The sequence below is a fragment of the Poromitra crassiceps genome, assembly GCF_964638095.1.
Source record: "Poromitra crassiceps genome assembly, chromosome: 3".
NCBI classification, from domain to species: Eukaryota; Metazoa; Chordata; class Actinopteri; order Beryciformes; family Melamphaidae; genus Poromitra; species Poromitra crassiceps.
Genome location: NC_139625.1, coordinates 3,858,147 through 3,882,755, shown reverse-complemented (window position 1 = coordinate 3,882,755; position 24,609 = coordinate 3,858,147). Strand labels below are relative to the sequence as shown.

The 24,609-nt window shown below is 43.7% G+C and overlaps 1 protein-coding gene across 4 annotated transcripts in view; it reads left to right on the top strand.

Moving 5' to 3' along the window:
- syne1b (spectrin repeat containing, nuclear envelope 1b) overlaps positions 1-24,609 on the top strand; it is a gene marked incomplete at its 5' end in the record, with an annotated part of 267,667 nt that overhangs the window by 63,402 nt on the left and 179,656 nt on the right. The window contains 18 exons of one of the 4 annotated variants that reach the window (XM_083634042.1): positions 2,739-2,822; positions 4,678-4,770; positions 5,758-5,933; positions 6,705-6,901; positions 13,948-14,057; positions 15,791-15,841; positions 16,026-16,058; positions 17,789-17,896; positions 18,020-18,157; positions 19,299-19,463; positions 19,582-19,694; positions 20,751-20,919; positions 21,016-21,112; positions 21,218-21,238; positions 21,624-21,826; positions 22,355-22,519; positions 22,952-23,104; positions 23,663-23,806. In XM_083634042.1, coding sequence (XP_083490168.1) covers positions 2,739-2,822; positions 4,678-4,770; positions 5,758-5,933; positions 6,705-6,901; positions 13,948-14,057; positions 15,791-15,841; positions 16,026-16,058; positions 17,789-17,896; positions 18,020-18,157; positions 19,299-19,463; positions 19,582-19,694; positions 20,751-20,919; positions 21,016-21,112; positions 21,218-21,238; positions 21,624-21,826; positions 22,355-22,519; positions 22,952-23,104; positions 23,663-23,806 — 2,220 coding nt within the window. Of the gene's footprint in view, positions 1-2,738; positions 2,823-4,030; positions 4,052-4,677; positions 4,771-5,757; positions 5,934-6,704; positions 6,902-13,947; positions 14,058-15,790; positions 15,842-16,025; positions 16,059-17,788; positions 17,897-18,019; positions 18,158-19,298; positions 19,464-19,581; positions 19,695-20,750; positions 20,920-21,015; positions 21,113-21,217; positions 21,239-21,623; positions 21,827-22,354; positions 22,520-22,951; positions 23,105-23,662; positions 23,807-24,609 lie in introns of all 4 variants that reach the window. The other 3 variants (XM_083634041.1, XM_083634043.1, XM_083634044.1) reach the window with 3 other exon arrangements.

Below are 24,609 nucleotides of genomic sequence, written 5' to 3'. Positions count from 1 at the left end.
AAGGTTGGTCCACCTTCACATTATACACATGAATATGTAAATCAAGGTTGGTCCACCTTCACATATACACATGAATATGTAAATCAAGGTCGGTCCACCTTTACATTATACACATGAATGTAAATCAAGGTTGGTCCACCTTCACATATATACATGAATATGTAAATGAAGGTTGGTCCACCTTCACATTATACACATGGATATGTAAATCAAGGTTGATCCACCTTCACATATACACATGAATATGTAAATCAAGGTTGGTCCACCTTCACATTGTATACATGAATATGTAAATCAAGGTTGGTCCACCTTTACATTATACAGATGAATATGTAAATCAAGGTTGGTCCACCTTTACATTATACATATGAATAAATCAAGGTTGGGCCACCTTCACATATACACATGAATATGTAAATCAAGGTTGGTCCACCTTTACATTATACAGATGAATATGTAAATTAAGGTTGGTCCAGCTTTACATTATAAACATGAATATGTAAATCAAGGTTGGTCCACCTTCACATTGTATACATGAATATGTAAATCAAGGTTGGTCCACCTTTACATTATACAGATGAATATGTAAATCAAGGTTGGTCCACCTTTACATTATATACATGACTATGTAAATCAATGTTGGTCCACCTTCACATTGTATACATGAATATGTAAATCAAGGTTGGTCCACCTTTACATTATATACATGAATATGTAAATCAAGGTTGGTCCACCTTCACATTGTATACATGAATATGTAAATCAAGGTTGGTCCACCTTCACATTGTATACATGAATATGTAAATCAAGGTTGGTCCACCTTTACATTATACAGATGAATATGTAAATCAAGGTTGGTCCACCTTTACATTATATACATGACTATGTAAATCAATGTTGGTCCACCTTCACATTGTATACATGAATATGTAAATCAAGGTTGGTCCACCTTTACATTATATACATGAATATGTAAATCAAGGTTGGTCCACCTTCACATTATACACATGAATATGTAAATCAAGGTTGGTCCACCTTTACATTATACACATGAATATGTAAATCAAGGTTGGTCCACCTTCACATTGTATACATGAATATGTAAATCAAGGTTGGTCCACCTTTACATTATACAGATGAATATGTAAATCAAGGTTGGTCCACCTTTACATTATATACATGACTATGTAAATCAATGTTGGTCCACCTTCACATTGTATACATGAATATGTAAATCAAGGTTGGTCCACCTTTACATTATATACATGAATATGTAAATCAAGGTTGGTCCACCTTCACATTATACACATGAATATGTAAATCAAGGTTGGTCCACCTTTACATTATACACATGAATATGTAAATCAAGGTTGGTCCACCTTCACATTGTATACATGAATATGTAAATCAAGGTTGGTTCACCTTTACATTATACACAACACATTATTATACACAATACATTAAGTCTGACTTAAGTCACCTTGCACTTGTATGTAACCAAAACCCTACATTATGTCTGGCACCCCCACCCGTTTCATGAGGTAATGCAAGAAATCTGAATACTAATAAATACCAAATACGTCACTTGGGATGTTAATTATTGAGTCACTAAAAACGTGAAAGAAAAACTAGAGTCAGGATGGGGCAACGCTCTTGACTGGTGTTTGAAGAAATGAAATGTTTTCTAAAGCTATTTGAAGCACTTGCTCCCCCACAGCTACGCAGTCAAGATGTTTCCTGACAGTTACAGTGTGTGCTTAAGTGTTTAAGAGATCATTAAGACAATAGCAGTACCATCAACTGAGATTTTGTTAAAGGAACAGCTCACCCTAAAATACAAAATACAAATTTTTCCTCTCACTTATAGTGCTATTTATCCGTTTAGATTGTTTTGTGTTAGTAGTCTGCGTTATGGAGATATCAGCCGTAGAGATGTCTGCCTTCTCTCCAATACAATGGAACTGGATGGCACTCGGCTTGTGGTGCTCAAAGTGCCCAAAAAATACAATTGAAAAACTCAACAGCAATGTCTCTTTCCTGAAATCATGACCCGGTTACTCAAGATAATCCACAGACTTGTTGTGAGCAGTTTTATGTAGGAACTATCTTCGACCGAACAACACCCGCTAGCTGCTGCTAGTTTCATGTAGGAACTAGTGAGTGTAGTTTGGTCGAAATTGTTTTTTTTCCAATTGTATTCTTTTGGCACTTTGAGCACCACAAGCCGAGTGAGTGCCATCCAGTTCCATTGTATTGGAGAGAAGGCAGACATCTCTACGTCTGATATCTCCATAACCCAGACTACTAACACAAAACAATCTAGATGGTTAAATAGCACTACAGGTGAGGGGGGAAAATATGTATTTTTGATTTTAGGGTGAGCTGTCCCTTTAAGTATATGATGTTTTTATCCAGTCAATGTCTCTCAATGGCTAACATTAAAATCATGGTTTACCATCTGCTAAAGTGGCTGACAGAGTAGACAATCTTACCAGCTACTGCGACAAGTTACCCAACTATTGGCTAGTCGGCCAGTTGCTGTTAATCTGTTTCCAATCAGGAAAGAGTGGAATCCAGAGATGATGTGATAGGTTTAATCCCCAGCTTTTGTATAATCTGGCCTCCTCAACCATCTTTACTCCCACTAATCCTGTGTGTCTTCAGCCCTGTGAGCAGGGCCACTAATCCTGTGTGTCTTCAGCCCTGTGAGCAGGGCCACTAATCCTGTGTGTCTTCAGCCCTGTGAGCAGGGCCGCCAGCTGAAGAGGATCCACTGGGTTTCCAACATCGGCACAGCGCTCAAGTTCCTCGAAGGCAGGAGGGTAAGCATTCAGTTGTAACAACACTCTCGACGGATATTTCATGTTTTATAAGCTTTAAGTTGGATTTGTACAACCAAAAACAAAGACCTGGCCTAAAATAAGCTCAGAGTATAATTAAGAATACGCAAGAATCCCCCCCCTTCCCAAACAATGTATGTCCTACCTCTATTTATTGTTAAAGTCGAACTGAACCTGTTCGTCACGTGCATATGAGTCCGTTTCAGACTGAAAACATAGTTTGTCTAAGATGACAGGTTGAGAGGCGGGTCATAGTATCATGTCGATGATTTTATTTGACAATTCTGGGGACTGGATTGGGCTTTGGCCAATCCTGGCGTGTTCCGCCTCCAAATCGAGTGGGATTCAGTGTGTCGTGGCGCTCCCCCCGGGAAGAGCCTTTTGACGGGAGGAGTGGAGCTCAGCGACCCGCAGGCAGCCAGCTGCCTTCGTGTTGCCGAGCGGAGAGTGCAGCACGTCGGCCTGGAATCTCCGAAGTGCGACCCCTGACAACCAAGCTCTCGGATGCGCGCGCCATTATCGCTGCTGTAAATACGATATCCCTGGAATGCGCGTTTTAACGAGCCAGTTACATTTCTTTGCATTCTTAGAGATTATAGTTTTTGTTTTTTGTTCATGTTTCTAACAATTGGCCAAGTTAGTAGTTAGTTTATGGGATAGGAATTCTGCCAGATGACAGGCACTAGGCGCCATTTTCTACTTCATTTGGAAGAGAAAATTATCCAGAAATTAAGATTTGATTGACAGCTGCATGTCGTGATATGATTGGTTGAAATGGGGTAGAAATTTGATAGTACTAGGTGACGTCAGCAAACTGTACATTACTGTTATCAATGAAATCTTGAAAAATGAACTTTTGATGTGAAAAAGTGTGAAAAACGAAAGAAATTAGATTGTTGTGATTCTTTTTGCATACATCATTAAATAGGTGCACTGCATACCCAGGCATTTGAACTAAAAGATAAGAAAAGTCATTTTTGGGTTCAGCTCGACTTTAACGTGCAAGATACTTTATCATCTGCACAACACGTACTGCCTCCAGACTGAGAAACAGTAGCTATCAAGAGGGCTTCTTTGCTGACATAAACCCTCCCTAGACTTTTTATGGGGCCACTTCCCTCTGCGTCCCCTGAGAGAGGAGACTGACACTGTTGTGACCTCTCTCTCTCTCCCACCATGTCTGCCTTCAGTCTGTGTATCGAGGATCTCCGGTCAGTCGCCGTTAAACCCCCCCCCGTGTCGTGTGTGCTCATAATGCTGTATGCATACCTCTTGTTTGATGCACGTTGTGTACTGAGCAATGCTTGGATAGAACCATTCTGCTACACCTTCTATCAAATGTAGTGCCATCTTAGTCACTGCTTCTCTCCTCCCGTGCATTTTGATGCATTTCGACAAGAACATTGGTGTTTTTGATGTGTCTTGACGTTCTTCAGTAGTGAAACGTAGAGATCTAGAATGCAAATGTGTCAATCAGTTATGGCAATCGGTGCAAGATTTGCAGTGCAGTTAGTGCATCTGCTTTTCCTTTTGATGGCTAGTTGAACACATTTCCTTATCCCTGTTTTCTGCCTCCTTCTGGTTCACTGTTCTCTATGTTCTCCATGGCTGTTGTTTCTGCCTCACTTGCTTTGGCTCCTACAGATGCCTCATCATAACGACACTACTTGGCTTCATCAAAGAGCTGACTTTGATGACACTGATGGGGGGCGGGGAAATCTAAGATTCATCCTATTCATTCAGACAGAAGCAATCCAGGGCAGACAATAAATTCTCAGTTACAGATTTCCTGCATTTTCCTCTACTAAATAATCTTCTGTTTGGCTTTTTATTTCAGATCAAACTAGTTAACATTCATGCCACCGACATCGCGGATGGCCGACCATCAATTGTCCTTGGGTTGATGTGGACCATCATCCTCTACTTCCAGGTAATACATCAAATCTGATGTCGCTAATTATCCGAGTTTGACTCATAATTATGCTCACACCAAGGTGAGTGGCTGCAACTACCAATCCAAAATGCACATTGGGAACTTTCTGTGTGTGTGTGCGTTAGAGATGCGCGGATGAGCTTTTATGCCATCCTAATCCGCGTGTATGCATGAACCGTCCGCCCGCCATAAATCCGCGCAAATTATTTCATACTATTTATAGATCCGCGCTCGCCATGCACCCGACGCTATAAAACGGTATAAATGGAGCGAACTTACGGTTTCTGCTGCCGTTGGTGCGATCGCTGCAGTCCAAGACTCCAAATAAACTTCCATGCTGTATTATGTCCGGTCCACCACTTGCCCTCATGTAGCTTACTCGGCTAACGCTATAGCTAGCTTTAAGTTTAGTTTACTTGATTGCCTCATTGTATGGGAAAATACGTAGCGTCTTCAAACAGCGGACATTCCTTTTTGAGGGTGACATCATTGACCATATATGGACGAAAAGTGTAGCCTTGCGACCTAGCACATGGCTGTTGTTGTGTTTACGGCCGTGGGTCCTTTGGGGGGATCTACAATAGGCGACTAAGAATGTGCCTGATGAAAAATGTAGCTTAAAATACGTTAATAGACTAGAGAACGTAATTAATATTATTTTTCCTCATTAATGCTACATCGTTTCAACCGCCCGCAACCCATCCGCTATTAATCAGAATGTTTATTTTTATGATCTGGCCCGCCCGCGGGGCGGGATATCCGCGGTCAGCGCGGTTATAACTGCGGCCCGCGCATCACTAGTGTGCGTGTATATATAAGCCTATATATGCATGCATATATATATGCATGCATACTGTATATATATTTTACATATTTTTGATCCGATTTTGCCACTTCAAAACTGTATTATGAGACAGATAGAATAGAAGGAAACGTTACCATTCTGTTACTTTCTCATGTCACGGTTGTAACCTCTTCTTTCAGATTGAGGAGTTAACCAGCAACCTGCCAGCCCTCCAGGCGCTGTCCAGCAGCAACTCATCAGTGGAGAGCATGGCCAGCTCTGAGACAGGAAGCCCACCCATGAAGAGGAAGGTGGTCCACGCCAGGGTCAACGCCAAGAGGGCGCTGCTCCGATGGGTGCAGTGCACTGCAGCCAAGTACGTCACTTACTCACAGTCGCCACTGTGTTGTTCGAGCATTGGAAATTCTAGTTTTTCGGGGCGGCAGTTATTGCAACATGTACTGTATATGGACAGTGTTTCCCCTACCATTCCACAGGCCTGGCGGGCCCACCAGACCAACGACGCTCCCGCCAGGCCAGATTTTTTATTTTATTATTATTATTATTATTATTATTATTATTATTATTATTATTATTATTATTATTATTTATTATTATTATTATTATTATTTTTTTTTTTCCTGCTCTCCCCAAAATTTCAATAAACCTTTATGGCATATTATTACAATACAACAATACTGGTGTTGACAGTAATAGAAGATGCAGAATCATTCAAAACAATAAGCATTTTGCTTTTAGGAGCATTGTGCCAGCGTGCGGCGCTGTTCCAAAACATGTCAACGTGTGTCGTTGCCTGGGAAACGCACATCCCATAATACAACTGTTTGCATCGCATCCCATAATAGTATGATGATACTTGGGATGCCATTGCGAACATAGATGCGAACAGGTTAGCTAACAGTTTAGCGTCGCCAGCGAGGGCCCCCCCCCCACCGTTGCGGTCGGGGTACGTTTCAAAATCCCTCCAGGCCTGAACATTTTTCCTAGGGGAAACACTGATGTATATAGTTATAGATACACATAATGATATAGATATACATCATAAATAAATGGTGTTACAGTATGCAGGTTTCTATGCTTACATGATGTTCTTCTAAATGAAAATGCTTGCATGGATGTTTCTAAGGCGTCATGGCATCGAGGTGAAGGACTTTGGTTCCAGTTGGCGCAGTGGTGTTGCGTTCCAATCCGTGGTCCAGGCCATCAGGCCAGACCTGGTGGACATGGAGGTGGTGCGCAGGAGGAGCAACAGGGAGAACCTGGAGGAGGCCTTTGCACTGGCGGAAAATGAGCTGGGCATTCCTCGTCTTCTGGATGCTGAAGGTGCCATTTACCTTTTGCACTGATTCCATTCAGAATTACAATGACGCTGATGATGACAGAATAGCAGTCAGCACGATATGAAATAGATGACACCATTTATTACATTTGACTACATATATAGAAGTTTATTTATTTTATTTTATTTATTTATCTATTTATTTCAGGGACAGTGCAACATTAATGAACATTTGCATGTCTCTGTGTTGGTCTGTGGAGGTAAAGCAGTCTGTAGTCTCTCTGTGTTGGTCTGTGGAGGTAAAGCAGTCTGTAGTGGCTCTGTGTTGGTCTGTGGAGGTAAAGCAGTCTGTAGTGGCTCTGTGTTGGTCTGTGGAGGTAAAGCAGTCTGCAGTGTCTGTGTTGGTCTGTGGAGGTAAAGCAGTCTGTAGTGGCTCTGTGTTGGTCTGTGGAGGTAAAGCAGTCTGTAGTGGCTCTGTGTTGGTCTGTGGAGGTAAAGCAGTCTGTAGTGTCTCTGTGTTGGTCTGTGGAGGTAAAGCAGTCTGGCTCTGTGTTGGTCTGTGGAGGTAAAGCAGTCTGCAGTGTCTGTGTTGGTCTGTGGAGGTAAAGCAGTCTGTAGTGTCTCTGTGTTGGTCTGTGGAGGTAAAGCAGTCTGCAGTGTCTCTGTGTTGGTCTGTGGAGGTAAAGCAGTCTGGCTCTGGGTTGGTCTGTGGAGGTAAAGCAGTCTGCAGTGTGTCTGTGTTGGTCTGTGGAGGTAAAGCAGTCTGTAGTGGCTCTGTGTTGGTCTGTGGAGGTAAAGCAGTCTGTAGTGTCTCTGTGTTGGTCTGTGGAGGTAAAGCAGTCTGTAGTGTCTCTGTGTTGGTCTGTGGAGGTAAAGCAGTCTGCAGTGTCTCTGTGTTGGTCTGTGGAGGTAAAGCAGTCTGTAGTGTCTCTGTGTTGGTCTGTGGAGGTAAAGCAGTCTGCAGTGTCTGTGTTGGTCTGTGGAGGTAAAGCAGTCTGTAGTGGCTCTGTGTTGGTCTGTGGAGGTAAAGCAGTCTGTAGTGTCTCTGTGTTGGTCTGTAGAGGTAAAGCAGTCTGTAGTGGCTCTGTGTTGGTCTGTAGAGGTAAAGCAGTCTGCAGTGTCTCTGTGTTGGTCTGTGGAGGTAAAGCAGTCTGTAGTGGCTCTGTGTTGGTCTGTGGAGGTAAAGCAGTCTGTAGTCTCTCTGTGTTGGTCTGTGGAGGTAAAGCAGTCTGCAGTGGCTCTGTGTTGGTCTGTGGAGGTAAAGCAGTCTGTAGTGTCTCTGTGTTGGTCTGTGGAGGTAAAGCAGTCTGTAGTGTCTCTGTGTTGGTCTGTGGAGGTAAAGCAGTCTGTAGTGTCTCTGTGTTGGTCTGTGGAGGTAAAGCAGTCTGCAGTGGCTCTGTGTTGGTCTGTGGAGGTAAAGCAGTCTGCAGTGTCTGTGTTGGTCTGTAGAGGTAAAGCAGACTGTAGTGTCTCTGTGTTGGTCTGTGGAGGTAAAGCAGTCTGCAGTGTCTCTGTGTTGGTCTGTGGAGGTAAAGCAGTCTGTAGTGTCTCTGTGTTGGTCTGTGGAGGTAAAGCAGTCTGTAGTGTCTCTGTGTTGGTCTGTGGAGGTAAAGCAGTCTGTAGTGTCTCTGTGTTGGTCTGTGGAGGTAAAGCAGTCTGTAGTGTCTCTGTGTTGGTCTGTAGAGGTAAAGCAGTCTGCAGTGTCTCTGTGTTGGTCTGTGGAGGTAAAGCAGTCTGTAGTGTCTCTGTGTTGGTCTGTGGAGGTAAAGCAGTCTGTAGTGGCTCTGTGTTGGTCTGTGGAGGTAAAGCAGTCTGTAGTCTCTCTGTGTTGGTCTGTGGAGGTAAAGCAGTCTGCAGTGTCTCTGTGTTGGTCTGTGGAGGTAAAGCAGTCTGTAGTCTCTCTGTGTTGGTCTGTGGAGGTAAAGCAGTCTGCAGTGGCTCTGTGTTGGCCTGTGGAGGTAAAGCAGTCTGCAGTGTCTCTGTGTTGGTCTGTGGAGGTAAAGCAGTCTGTTGTGTCTCTGTGTTGGTCTGTAGAGGTAAAGCAGTCTGTAGTGGCTCTGTGTTGGTCTGTAGAGGTAAAGCAGTCTGCAGTGTCTCTGTGTTGGTCTGTGGAGGTAAAGCAGTCTGTAGTGTCTCTGTGTTGGTCTGTGGAGGTAAAGCAGTCTGTAGTGGCTCTGTGTTGGTCTGTGGAGGTAAAGCAGTCTGTAGTCTCTCTGTGTTGGTCTGTGGAGGTAAAGCAGTCTGCAGTGGCTCTGTGTTGGTCTGTGGAGGTAAAGCAGTCTGCAGTGGCTCTGTGTTGGTCTGTGGCGGTAAAGCAGTCTGTAGTCTCTCTGTGTTGGTCTGTGGAGGTAAAGCAGTCTGTAGTGTCTCTGTGTTGGTCTGTGGAGGTAAAGCAGTCTGCAGTGGCTCTGTGTTGGTATGTGGAGGTAAAGCAGTCTGCAGTGGCTCTGTGTTGGTCTGTGGAGGTAAAGCAGTCTGCAGTGGCTCTGTGTTGGTCTGTGGAGGTAAAGCAGTCTGTAGTCTCTCTGTGTTGGTCTGTGGAGGTAAAGCAGTCTGCAGTGTCTCTGTGTTGGTCTGTGGAGGTAAAGCAGTCTGTAGTCTCTCTGTGTTGGTCTGTGGAGGTAAAGCAGTCTGCAGTGTCTCTGTGTTGGTCTGTGGAGGTAAAGCAGTCTGTAGTGTCTCTGTGTTGGTCTGTGGAGGTAAAGCAGTCTGCAGTGGCTCTGTGTTGGTCTGTGGAGGTAAAGCAGTCTGCAGTGGCTCTGTGTTGGTCTGTGGAGGTAAAGCAGTCTGTAGTCTCTCTGTGTTGGTCTGTGGAGGTAAAGCAGTCTGTAGTGTCTGTGTTGGTCTGTGGAGGTAAAGCAGTCTGCAGTGGCTCTGTGTTGGTATGTGGAGGTAAAGCAGTCTGCAGTGGCTCTGTGTTGGTCTGTGGAGGTAAAGCAGTCTGTAGTGTCTCTGTGTTGGTCTGTGGTGGAGGTAAAGCAGTCTGCAGTGTCTCTGTGTTGGTTTGTGGAGGTAAAGCAGTCTGCAGTGTCTCTGTGTTGGTCTGTGGAGGTAAAGCAGTCTGCAGTGTCTCTGTGTTGGTCTGTGGAGGTAAAGCAGTCTGCAGTGGCTCTGTGTTGGTCTGTGGAGGTAAAGCAGTCTGCAGTGTCTCTGTGTTGGTCTGTGGAGGTAAAGCAGTCTGTAGTGGCTCTGTGTTGGTCTGTGGAGGTAAAGCAGTCTGTAGTGTCTCTGTGTTGGTCTGTGGAGGTAAAGCAGTCTGTAGTGGCTCTGTGTTGGTCTGTGGAGGTAAAGCAGTCTGTAGTGGCTCTGTGTTGGTCTGTGGAGGTAAAGCAGTCTGTAGTGTCTCTGTGTTGGTCTGTGGAGGTAAAGCAGTCTGTAGTGGCTCTGTGTTGGTCTGTGGAGGTAAAGCAGTCTGTAGTGTCTCTGTGTTGGTCTGTGGAGGTAAAGCAGTCTGTAGTGTCTCTGTGTTGGTCTGTGGAGGTAAAGCAGTCTGTAGTGGCTCTGTGTTGGTCTGTGGAGGTAAAGCAGTCTGTAGTGTCTGTGTTGGTCTGTGGAGGTAAAGCAGTCTGTAGTGGCTCTGTGTTGGTCTGTGGAGGTAAAGCAGTCTGTAGTGGCTCTGTGTTGGTCTGTGGAGGTAAAGCAGTCTGCAGTGTCTCTGTGTTGGTCTGTGGAGGTAAAGCAGTCTGCAGTGGCTCTGTGTTGGTCTGTGGAGGTAAAGCAGTCTGCAGTGTCTCTGTGTTGGTATGTGGAGGTAAAGCAGTCTGCAGTGTCTCTGTGTTGGTCTGTGGAGGTAAAGCAGTCTGTAGTCTCTGTGTTGGTCTGTGGAGGTAAAGCAGTCTGCAGTGTCTCTGTGTTGGTCTGTGGAGGTAAAGCAGTCCTGTCTGGAGGGAGCAGAGTTGTGACGCTGTATTACACAATGAACTGCACTGAAACGCCCTTGCTTTTAGCTTGACCCTGATTTCTAGAAAGATCAGGGTCATGGATGGAGATGAAAGTAGACATCTAGAATTAGCTGCCACCAGGCCTGAGGGAGCTATTACATGTATCCTCTGTGTCATATTGACTTAATTCCAAAAGTCAAGATCTGATTCTTGGGAGGCAATGAAAGCAATAGCATCGCTTGTTCATGTTCAGATCAGCTAACTTAGAGTACAGTCAGTGTTTAGAGTTTCCTCTGGTACATCAGACCCTCTCTGTGTTGCTCTGTAGATGTGCTTAGAGTTTCCTCTGGTGCATCAGACCCTCTCTGTGTTGCTCTGTAGATGTGCTTAGAGTTTCCTCTGGTGCATCAGACCCTCTCTGTGTTGCTCTGTAGATGTGTTTAGAGTTTCCTCTGGTACATCAGACCCTCTCTGTGTTGCTCTGTAGATGTGTTTAGAGTTTCCTCTGGTACATCAGACCCTCTCTGTGTTGCTCTGTAGATGTGGATGTGTTTAGAGTTTCCTCTGGTACATCAGACCCTCTCTGTGTTGCTCTGTAGATGTGTTTAGAGTTTCCTCTGGTACATCAGACCCTCTCTGTGTTGCTCTGTAGATGTAGATGTGTTTAGAGTTTCCTCTGGTGCATCAGACCCTCTCTGTGTTGCTCTGTAGATGTGTTTAGAGGTTCCTCCTCTACATCAGACCCTCTCTGTGTTGCTCTGTAGATGTAGATGTGTTTAGAGTTTCCTCCTCTACATCAGACCCTCTCTGTGTTGCTCTGTAGATGTGTTTAGAGGTTCCTCCTCTACATCAGACCCTCTCTGTGTTGCTCTGTAGATGTGTTTAGAGGTTCCTCCTCTACATCAGACCCTCTCTGTGTTGCTCTGTAGATGTGTTTAGAGGTTCCTCCTCTACATCAGACCCTCTCTGTGTTGCTCTGTAGATGTGTTTAGAGGTTCCTCCTCTACATCAGACCCTCTCTGTGTTGCTCTGTAGATGTGGATGTGTTTAGAGTTTCCTCTGGTACATCAGACCCTCTCTGTGTTGCTCTGTAGATGTGTTTAGAGTTTCCTCTGGTACATCAGACCCTCTCTGTGTTGCTCTGTAGATGTAGATGTGTTTAGAGTTTCCTCTGGTACATCAGACCCTCTCTGTGTTGCTCTGTAGATGTAGATGTGTTTAGAGTTTCCTCTGGTACATCAGACCCTCTCTGTGTTGCTCTGTAGATGTGTTTAGAGTTTCCTCTGGTACATCAGACCCTCTCTGTGTTGCTCTGTAGATGTGTTTAGAGTTTCCTCTGGTGCATCAGACCCTCTCTGTGTTGCTCTGTAGATGTGTTTAGAGGTTCCTCCTCTACATCAGACCCTCTCTGTGTTGCTCTGTAGATGTGTTTAGAGGTTCCTCCACTACATCAGACCCTCTCTGTGTTGCTCTGTAGATGTGTTTAGAGGTTCCTCCTCTACATCAGACCCTCTCTGTGTTGCTCTGTAGATGTGTTTAGAGGTTCCTCCACTACATCAGACCCTCTCTGTGTTGCTCTGTAGATGTGTTTAGAGGTTCCTCCTCTACATCAGACCCTCTCTGTGTTGCTCTGTAGATGTGTTTAGAGTTTCCTCTGGTGCATCAGACCCTCTCTGTGTTGCTCTGTAGATGTGTTTAGAGGTTCCTCCTCTACATCAGACCCTCTCTGTGTTGCTCTGTAGATGTGTTTAGAGTTTCCTCTGGTACATCAGACCCTCTCTGTGTTGCTCTGTAGATGTGTTTAGAGTTTCCTCTGGTGCATCAGACCCTCTCTGTGTTGCTCTGTAGATGTAGATGTGTTTAGACGTTCCTCTTCTACATCAGACCCTCTCTGTGTTGCTCTGTAGATGTGTTTAGAGTTTCCTCCTCTACATCAGACCCTCTCTGTGTTGCTCTGTAGATGTAGATGTGTTTAGAGTTTCCTCCTCTACATCAGACCCTCTCTGTGTTGCTCTGTAGATGTGTTTAGAGTGTCCTCCTCTACATCAGACCCTCTCTGTGTTGCTCTGTAGATGTGTTTAGAGGTTCCTCCTCTACATCAGACCCTCTCTGTGTTGCTCTGTAGATGTGTTTAGAGTTTCCTCTGGTACATCAGACCCTCTCTGTGTTGCTCTGTAGATGTAGATGTGTTTAGAGTTTCCTCTGGTACATCAGACCCTCTCTGTGTTGCTCTGTAGATGTAGATGTGTTTAGAGTTTCCTCTGGTACATCAGACCCTCTCTGTGTTGCTCTGTAGATGTGTTTAGAGTTTCCTCTGGTACATCAGACCCTCTCTGTGTTGCTCTGTAGATGTGTTTAGAGTTTCCTCTGGTGCATCAGACCCTCTCTGTGTTGCTCTGTAGATGTGTTTAGAGGTTCCTCCTCTACATCAGACCCTCTCTGTGTTGCTCTGTAGATGTGTTTAGAGGTTCCTCCACTACATCAGACCCTCTCTGTGTTGCTCTGTAGATGTGTTTAGAGGTTCCTCCTCTACATCAGACCCTCTCTGTGTTGCTCTGTAGATGTGTTTAGAGGTTCCTCCACTACATCAGACCCTCTCTGTGTTGCTCTGTAGATGTGTTTAGAGGTTCCTCCTCTACATCAGACCCTCTCTGTGTTGCTCTGTAGATGTGTTTAGAGTTTCCTCTGGTGCATCAGACCCTCTCTGTGTTGCTCTGTAGATGTGTTTAGAGGTTCCTCCTCTACATCAGACCCTCTCTGTGTTGCTCTGTAGATGTGTTTAGAGTTTCCTCTGGTACATCAGACCCTCTCTGTGTTGCTCTGTAGATGTGTTTAGAGTTTCCTCTGGTGCATCAGACCCTCTCTGTGTTGCTCTGTAGATGTAGATGTGTTTAGACGTTCCTCTTCTACATCAGACCCTCTCTGTGTTGCTCTGTAGATGTGTTTAGAGTTTCCTCCTCTACATCAGACCCTCTCTGTGTTGCTCTGTAGATGTAGATGTGTTTAGAGTTTCCTCCTCTACATCAGACCCTCTCTGTGTTGCTCTGTAGATGTGTTTAGAGTTTCCTCTGGTACATCAGACCCTCTCTGTGTTGCTCTGTAGATGTGTTTAGAGTTTCCTCTGGTACATCAGACCCTCTCTGTGTTGCTCTGTAGATGTGTTTAGAGTTTCCTCCTCTACATCAGACCCTCTCTGTGTTGCTCTGTAGATGTGGATGTGGACAAGCCAGATGAGAAATCCATCATGACGTATGTGGCTCAGTTCCTGAAGCACTACCCAAACCCTCACCACTCTGAGACTGATGGAGAGCAGGATGAGGTATCTCCTTCAAACTTTCTGCTAACATGTATATATTATGTTCCTATAAGGCAGTGTTACATAGGACAGCTCTTGACAGTCATTGTTGCTTTAATCGCATACGTGCATTCTTGTTTACTTTAAATATTTGAATCATATATCAGTGTTTCCCCTAGACAACTTTTCAGGCCTGGAGGGATTTTGAAACGTACCCAGACCGCAACCGTGGTCGGGGGGGACGTTAGCTAACCTGTTCGCATCTATGTTCGCTATGGCATCCCAAGTATCATCATACTATTATGGGATGCAATGCGAACAGTTGTATTATGGGATGTGCGTTTCCCAGGCAACGACACACGTTGACACGTTTTGGATCAGCGCCGCTGCCACTGGCACAATGCTCCTAAAAGCAAAATGCTTATTGTTTTGAATGATTTGGCATCTTCTATCACTGTCAACAACAGTATTGTTGTATTGTAATAATATGCCATAAAGGTTTATTGAAATTTTGGGGAGAGCAGGATTTTTCCTTTTCTTTTTCTAATTTTTTTTCTGACCTGGCGGGGGCGTTGTTGGCCTGGCGGGCCCGCCAGGTCTGTAGAATGGTAGGGGAAACACTGATATTTAAGTCTGTGTGTTATTTTGTTCTAGGTTGTTGGCATTGTTGCCCATCTACATTGTCCAACAGATGTCTAGTGTATCACTACACTTAGAGAATGACACTATTTAAATCACACATGGTAGTTAGATGCTTGGTGAAAACCTGCTGTAGCTGTGCTTAATTGTTCTGTGCTTGTGCTTGCAGCTCATCATATCTGTCATGATGCCACATAAAGCTCTCATACATGAGAATTCATCACAGCATGAACTCATGAATGATATTCTCAGCATCATTATGCTTTCGTCATCTTAGAGGCCATTTACACCTGGCACTAACATGCGTTTTCTGTCATCAGATTGCAATCGGATTGTGCTTGACCACTTGAAAGCACAGGTGTAAACGCCCCCAAGGCACATTGAAGACGGATTGCAATCTGATCGGCCAAACCACCTGCGGAGGTGGTCAGGGACGCATTGTGAACACATTGAACACGAGTGTAAATGCAATGTGTCCTCTCAATCTGCATACAGCAACTGTATGCGGATTGAGAGGACACCCATTTTGGGTGATCAGACTGCAATTAGGGATGCACCGATCCACATTTTTCACTTCCGATCCGATTCCGATACCTGAATTTGGATATCTGCCGATACCGATATTATTCCGATACCGATATTTTTCTTGAACATACAGTATAGGCAAAGATTTGGCCAATTATAGATTTTTTTTTAAAATATATCTTGCAAAAAGCAGACAAAAATTAAGAAAATATACAAGGCAAAGAAGGATACCATTATACATGGGCAAATTACGGCCCATGCTGGAATTGCAACAAAAAAAAAATCTTTTTATTATTTTTATTTTTTTTGCAATTCCGATCCGATTCCGATCCGTGAATTATGTCGGTATCGGCACCCGATACCGATATTGGATCGGATCGGCCCCATCCCTAACTGCAATCAGATAGCAATCTGATCACCAAAAACGCATGCTAACGCCAGGTGTAAATCATGAAATCAGGCTAATGTGGTCAAGCACTATCCGATTGCAATCTGACGACAGAGAAGGCATGTTAGTGCCAGGTGTAAATGGCCTCATACTGTAGACCCACTTAATTTCTCCATCTATTCAATTTTTTTTTTACATATTTAAGCTGCTTCTTGGCTCAATTCCAACTTTTGCACTCTCAGTTCCAGTGCCGCAGGTGAGTCCATGCCACCACACCACACCGCACTGCGTGTTCGTGTTGTCTGTCTGTTTGGAGTGCATCCCCCCACCTGACCACTCATCCTTCTCTCCCACTTTTCTTCCCTTGCTGTTCTAACGCCTCTTTGTGCTGTGTTTGCATCTCTGTGTGTGTGTGTGTGCCTTGCTGCTCTCCTGGATAGTATGGTCCCCAAGATATAGAGCAAATGCTAGAGGTATGTCTCTAAATTAACACATTTAATCTGACATTTGAAGAGGATTTTTTTTTTTTTTTTGGTCCATGCCCCTCTCCGCTTCCAAAACTAATCCAAGCCGGGTAACCCAGTTTTTATTCCTCTCTATAGAGCGCCAAAAGTGGAACGTCACTTCCTGCTTCAGCACTGTAGGCTACCAGAGATTTTCATCCGGCATTTATTTTCCCATAGACTTTCGTAAAATGCTTATATATATACATATAGGAACCCCTCACCAAAAACATGCAATATCCTGGTCGCTGATGTGGTGCCTCCTCTGGCCTGTTCGGAGGGAGGGGAACTTGTTGGAATAGTGTGATCCTCCCACGTGCCACTGCATGTCCTACCGGTGAAGCTTCCCCTGTCAGGTGAAAAGAAGCGGCTGGCTAACTGCCCATGTCTCGGAGGTAGCATGGAACCAGTTTCGGCTCTCCCCAGATCGGCAGAGGGTGGAGCAGCAACCAGGATAAACAAATTAAAATTAGCACTAATGGGGGATAAAAATGGGATAAAAAATAAAAATAGTTGAACCTGTTCAAACCAAACGGCTCAGATATATTTAGAAACAGGAGCGATCGCATAACATTTTACTTGGACCAAAACGTAAAAGAATGCGGATTTAAAGAAAATGTTTTTTCAATGTTGTTTTAAGTTTCCGTCTGAGTGAAATGTTCTATGGTCTCTCCCGATTCTAAATATATCTGAACCGTTTGGTTTGACCAAGTAAAACTATTTTTATAAGCATTTTACGAAATGTCTATGGGAAAATAAATTGCGGAAGAACATCTCTGGTACAGTGCTGAAGCAGGAAGTGGCGTTCACTTTGCCTCTCTACCTAACTGCACGTTTGTTTTTTTGTTTGTTTTCTGTAATCTTACTTCTTGATATTTCTGGAATGCCAGTTTGGTGTGAGCTTCTCAAGATACTAATTCGAAAATTTACTCAATATAAGTTAATACACAGGTTTTATTTTACGCCCTCTAAGCTTCACAGGATGGATTTGATGGCCAATAATTTATGTTGGAAATGTCAGGCAGAGACGGGAACGTTTCTACAGCAATATGGGAGTGATGCAAACTGGTTTACCCGTTTTGGGAAAAAGTTATGGAATACATAGGGAAATGGTTGGGTTCGGAGGTGCCTGTGTCACCAAGGTTATGCCTGTTGGGGGACCAAACAGAAGTGCCAAATATATCGAAGTACGACTTTGCAGTGATAAATGTAGGCGTGGTCACGGCTGCCATGAATGATTCTCAGATTATGGAAAAGTACATCCTCTCCAGATTAAAAAAAGTGGGTAGAATTCATGTTAGAAATAGTATCATATGAACACATGTTGGCAAGAGTCAATGATAGAAATGAGGATTTCAAAATTGCATGGGACCGCTTCTTTGCTCATAGCACGACTGGGACACTGTGATGTGGCTATATTATATTATATTGCTTTAATTATTTTATAAATTTTTTGTTGTGAATATATCACGAAACCAAGTACGGTATGTTCATTTATTACAGGCCTGGAAATGGATAAGTGAAAGTAAAAATGTTTGTTTATGTTTATGCTGTCTATGTAAATAAATAAAAACTTTATTTACAAAAAATATATATATACAGTATATACTAATTCGAATATGAATTAGATTAATTGGGAAGGATTTGAAGAATTGGTTTGTCACCTTGACTGCGAGCGCTGTGTTCCCCGATTGTGTCAGAGGGAGGAGCGGAAGCTGCTGAGAGAGCTGAAGGTCTTCCTAGAGCAGCTGGAGAGAGATGTGCTGCGGGCCCAAGGAGCCGAGGGAAACCTCACTGACAAGTACCAGGTGAGTCAGCCCCACACGGCCAAAATACACACTTACATAACATTGTGCTTCTGACCTAAAACAGCGATCACCTCATACTATATATATATATACGTTTCCTCCCTTTATTCTGTTACATTCCAGGCGTTCAAGAGCTTCCGTGTGCAGTACGAGATGAAAACAAAGCAGACAGATCCGCTGCTGCAGCCGGTCCAGAGGGACGGCAAGCTGTCTGTGGACCAAGCTCTAGTCAAACAGGCCTGGGAGCGCGTGTCCATCAGGGTGAGCCTGAGAGTACCATGTCAAACAGCGTACATTTATTTATTTATTTATTTATTTCAGGGACAGTGCAACATTAATGAACATTTTCATGTAAATGTGCCGGATTATAGCCTTAGCTAATTTCCATCCGCAGTCCCTCGACAGGTGAGGTACAGAAAAGTTTAAAAGAAGAAATAAGAAAAGTATTATTAGACCACAAAGAAAGGAAACAGACTTAAAGCTGCATTCAGCATGTTTTTGTGTGAAAATAAGTGTTAAATGGCTCGATATTCTCACAGCAATCACTGAAGTAGAGTGTTTGGTCAGTGACTTGAAACCGCCAACCCCCCCCGCTGTCTCACTCACGGATGGTGGCTTTAGATTCGGGGTGAAAATATACATCTAGTCTTTTATAGGCATCGCGATCTGATCTTCCGTTTCCCGGAAAACGTCAACTTTTCTCTGATTGGATAGGTTGAGGTCGACGCCAATTTTGATCCAATCAGAGAAAAGTTGACATTTTCTGGGAAACGGAAGGTCGGATATACGGTTGCAGAGAATGATACGTCCGCCCTGCATGCAGGACTACAGGAGAGAGATAGAGGACAGTTGGGGGTTTCAAGTCACTGACCAAACACTATATTTCAGTGATTGCTGTCAGAATATAGAGCCATTTAACACTTATTTTTAACACAAAAATATCGCTGAATGCAGCTTTAAATCAAGCAACAACAAAAAGTAAATAAAACGTCATTCTTTTTCATTCAGTATTGTGCTTTTTTCTATTGCTGGAAACAGCACTGGAGACTCTCATCTATCATAATGAGAGAAGCACGACTCAGGGTTCCTCTCTTCATGGCCTGCAATCAAATGTTCAATGGGGCGCAAGCCTTTGAATGAGAGTTTGTTCAGAGGGGACGAGAGGGGAGGGGAACAGAGGGGAGGGGAACAGGGGGGGGGGACAGAGGGGAGGGGAACAGTGGCGGTTTTGTCCAGTGGGGCAGACTGCTCCTCTCCACATCCACATGCTTGTCTGGACTGTCATAAAACTCTGCTGTGGGCTGGGTGCTTGAACACTTGTGGAAACCTTTTGGTCGGCACAGCTTCCTCAATGGTGGGAACTTTGATTGTGTGCTTCTAATCTAACGGATGTGTGTTGCAGCTGCTGGACTGGCACATCTACCTGGACAAGTCCCTGCCCGGGCCTCTGGGAGTGATTGGAGCCTGGCTGCACAGGGCCGAGATCGCTCTGAGAGAGGACATTCCCATCCAACATGCACACGAGGAGACAGCCAACGTTATTCACAGAAAGCTAGAGCAGCATAAGGTAATGCAAATGTCAAGCAGAAAACAGCCCACTGTGTCAATATGTTTTTATTTTTTAGACAGGTATACTGTACATGGAAGCCTATGTGGGCATAATGTTACGTGTTTAAATGTTGCAGGAGGTATTGAAAAACTTGGAATCGCACAGACAGACCTTCCAGCAGATCCACAGAGACAGATCGGTGAATGGGGTACCTGTCCCACCTGATCAGCTCCAAGACATGGCTGAACGGTAAGACCTTCGTTGGAATGTTTAAATGACTGGGCATCTCGTGTGATACGCGCGCACCATTCCCAGCTGCTGCGTGGCCTCGCCTGCTCTATTGGCCAAACTTTGGATCACTGATCACATCACTCGCATCACAATTTGCCCAGGTGTAACCAAAAACGACAATTGCTCGATCATCGCTGATGATGTCACAATGCCTATGACATCATCAGTGCCTATAAAAATTGCTTTTATTACATCACTATGACATCATCAGCGCTTATGACATCATCAGTGGTGTCATAAGATGATTTTACTCTTATGACTTATGACTCTTATTTATCACTATAACATCATCAGTGGGACAAAACTTTAAACAGAGAACACACAGAGAACAGACAGAGATTGCCCACTTTCCCCTTTTATATACTAGCAATCTCGCGTGCGCTCGATTCCTAGGCTTGCCCGCTGCGCGGCCTCGCAGCCTCGCCCACCCTGCAGCTCACCCACTGCGCATCGCATACTTATATAGCCTCAGCTAGGAAGGATGACATCACTGATGACATCATCACTGATGTCATCACATCATTAGCTAATTAGGGCAATCACCTAATTAAAAAATCTGGCTCGGTCAGGTCACCCTCACGAGTAGTGCTCTTTATACCCCCTGAAAGTTTCTGCCCGATCGCACATAAAACGGCATAGCTGTGGCCGGCCAAAATTCTGCTCACACGCACACACACACACACACACACACACACACACACACACACACACACACACACACACACACACACACACACGGACACGGACACTTCTCATTATCATTCTTATTATAAGGATGAATTAGGGCTATACAAATAAACTTGACTTGACTTGACTTGACACTGAAAACAAGTGGAATTGCCTCATCCCATTGACAGAATTCTTTCACTTGTTTTACTAAAATGTAATCAAATGTATTGTTGTTTCCTTATTTTTGCATAAAATAAATTATTATTATTATTATTATTATTATTATTATTATTATTATTATTATTATTATTATTATTACTGAACATTTGCTTCTTGCATCTACAGGTTCAATTTTGTGTCTACGTCGTCTTACGCTCACTTGATCAAACTGGAATTCTGGGAAATGAAGTATCGCCTGATGGCATTTCTTATCTTAGCTGAGTCAAAGCTCAAGTCCTGGATCATCAAATATGGCCGACGGGACTCAGTCGAACTCCTGCTGCAAAGCTACATTGTGAGTTGGAATTGCAATATGTCTCTGTTCTATATTCATACTCTGTGTCTACCAAACTATTTCATCTGTATTTTCATGTTTCTCTTTCCCTTCCAGTCATTCATTGAAGGCCACAGGTTCTTTGAGCAGTACGAGATCACATTCAAAGCTCTGAAGCAAGCGGCAGAGGTCTATGTGAGGTCTGATAGTTCAAGTAAGTCTCCTTTTCTTTTCTGTTTTTTTTTTTTAGCTCCTTTTGATAAGTGTATTGTTTGATTTGGGCTCATATAAACAGTCTAATGATCAATTTATGTTACAGGGTCTAAGACCTGTAACAGAGGTAAGTCCAAAGACAGTTTGACAGATTTAAATCTTAACGGATGGATGGAATGCTTCCGACTGCCATGATCGGTTGCGGTTGAGCCGGTTGATACCGTAGCTCTCTGCCTGTCTCGTGTGTGGGGCTGTACTTTTATCTTCTAACATGCTGTACTCCTAACACCGTCAAACTGAAACTTTCTTACATTCTGCATGAAACAACAATTTTCACAATCCTTGGTAATCCTATTTTGGCATGATCATTTTCACTTAACATTGGATCAACTGTAAAACGGAATGATTCGTAGACCACCATCAAATAGTAGTGTTTACATAGGTAATACCAAACTGACCAGTGTGTTCATGATGAAGCCCAGATTGTACTCATCCAAATGCTTTTCTATCAGTTGACGAAGCCGAGGGGGTGAGCAAGTTCCTCGGCGATGCGACGGCTCAGTGGAAGAACCTGGCTGTGGAGGTGCGCAGTGTCCGCAGCATGCTGGAGGAGGTGATCTCCAACTGGGAGAAGTACAGTAGCACAGTGGCAGCTCTGCAGGCCTGGCTGGAGGACGCTGAGCAGATGCTTAACCAGTCGGAGAAGGCCAAACGTGTAAGTAGAGTTTATAATACTCTTGATGATAACTTGTATTTTGTAATGTGCAGCATGTATTTGTGCTGGTAAACAGTATTGGTGAGCTACCCATGCCTGCATTGCTTGCCTGTTAGACTGCAGTAAACATATTAAAGTAAAGGTAAAAAGGTAAAGTCCCAACGATTGTCACACACCTGAGTGTGCGAAATTTGTTCTCCGCATTTGACCCATCCCCCCAGCAGCAGCGCCGCGCTCGGGAATCATGGTGATCTAACCCCCCAATTCCAACCCTTTGATGCTGAGTGCCAAGCAGGGAGGCAACGGGTCCCATTTTTATAGTCTTTGGTATGACTCGGCCGGGGATCGAACTCACAACCTCCCAGTCTCACGGCGGACACTCAAACCACAAGGCCACTGAGCTTAATGATAACTTTAGAAATGTGTGTTCTCGTGTGATCTCTTATCACTGAAGTAGATATTAATGGCGAGTCCCTCGAAGCCATGACAATTGATTCCACGTTGTTTGTTTTTCATTTCTTCCTTTAGGATTTTTTCCGGAACCTCTCTCACTGGATGCAGCAGCACATGGACATGAACGACGCTGGCAACTTCCTCATCGAGACCTGTGATGAAACCGTCTCACGCGATCTGAAACAGCAGCTTCTTCTTCTCAACGGGAGATGGAGGGAGCTGTTTGTCAAAGTCAAACATGTAAATTCATTGTCCTTTTTTATGGTTTCGGGTTGTCCGTACGTCCGTATGTCCGTCCGATGTTTCGTTAACGCGACATCTCAGGAACGCCTTGGCGGAATTTCGTCACATTTGGCTCAAACGTCCACTTGGACTCGAGGATGAACTGATTACATTTTGGTTGGTCAAAGGTCAAAGTTCAAGGTCACTGTGACCTCACGAACGCCATTGTCTAGCTCGTTAACGTGATACCTCAGGAACGCCTTGACGGAATTTCTTTACACTTGGCTCAAACGTCAAAGTCTGGACAGAAACGGATGTCGACTGCTCACTTGTTGGCGGAGGCATACTGTATAACCGCGGTGCGGTCGTTTTGAACAGCAAATATATCGCCAAAAAGAATTCACCTATAATGATCCTATATTCTGTTCTCTTCTTCTGTTTCAATGGCAGTATGCAAGAGCAGACGAGGTGGATAAGTTGAAACAAGACTACCAAGAAGGAATTAATACCTTGAAAATCTTTATGGATGCAACCAACGAGAAGATGACTGCTCCTGTCCAAGTGTCTTTCCTGAACGTCAGAACGTTTGTTCAAGATGTTGAGGTACTCACCCCAAACAGGCTCTCATTGCAGCTCAGAAACCATCACACTGAATGGTGATACAGTACATAGATGCACTGATACTGCAGTTATTGCCTTGGGAGGAGTAATAGCAGGCTACATGAATCTTCTTACAGTGATCAGTGTTGGGCAAGTTACTTGGGAAATGTAATTAGTTATTGATTACTCCTTAAAAAATTAATAAAAGTTACTTTACTGATTACTTTTTCAAAGGTAGTTACATTTCTAGTTAGGTTACTAGTTATTTTTTCTTTCTTTTTTACCCCATATATATACTATATATATATATATATACAGTATATATATATATATAAACAAATAAATAAATAAATATATATAGCGTTACTGCCCAACACTGACAGTGATACAGTACAAACATTATGGAAGTTACACTAATTTCTCATCTCTGTTGTGCTTTCCGTAACACTTAATGAATTGATTGATTGATTGATTTTATTCCACAATATAAAAGCTTTTATGCTTCATCAATATATTTACATAGACATACATACATGTAGCCACATGTCTCTACTTGTGTAGGAGATCAAACACAAAGTGCCAGCTATGGAAGCAGCTTGTAAGGCGGCCAGCCGGACAGCTCAGCTGCTGACCAAAGACACCCCACAAGATGAGGTCTCGCAGATGTTGGCTGTGATGGCCTCTATCAAAGAGCAACTGAGCAAGGTGGGTCCATCTCAACACCCAGGTGTTCAGATTATCTCTCTCCCTCTCCTCGCTGTGCTGGTGGGATGTTTGTTAGCGTTCGTCTGGTATGGGTTTCTCAAGACTGATACTAGGGAGTGAGTGAGTGAGTGAGTGAGTGAGTGAGTGAGTGAGTGTGCGTGTGTGTGTGTGTGTGTGTGTGTGTGTGTGTGAGTGAGTGAGTGAGTGAGTGAGTGAATATGCGAATGAACGAGCGAATGAGTATATTGAGGCAGCTTCTTTTTTTTTTTGCTGAGAGTAATTATCTTTAAATTATAATATTTTTTATCCACAAAACATTTCCAAAAATCCAATGTTATCCCCAGAATTTTAGGACTGATGCAACATTTGAGTGTATAGACGGTTTTCACCAGAGCGCAACCCCACAGCACTTCCTTTTTCTCAGCATTCGGCAAACTGCAGAAATATTCACTCGACATCGTTACTTTTGTTTTTGCCGCTCAGCTGTATAGACGGTTTTCACGGAATGGTCAGTCCTGCACTTGAATGTTTTTTTTTCTTTTATGTCCATAGCAAACACTGCAACAGGAAGTGAGCGGGGGTTCAATTTGGAATGTTTTTGTTGTCAAGTTAAAACCGTCATATACAGTACATCCCTTTGAGACCTGGAGCAACACAACAAAAATGAAAAAGTGTATTGATTAAAAACAAAATGTAATGAACTTGAGGGCAAAGACAATCATTTCCAATAAAAGCAAAAGGTTTGAGTTCTCAAATGGGTTTTATTTCTATCTGCTACAGATGCTTTAGTGAACAATCCTGTC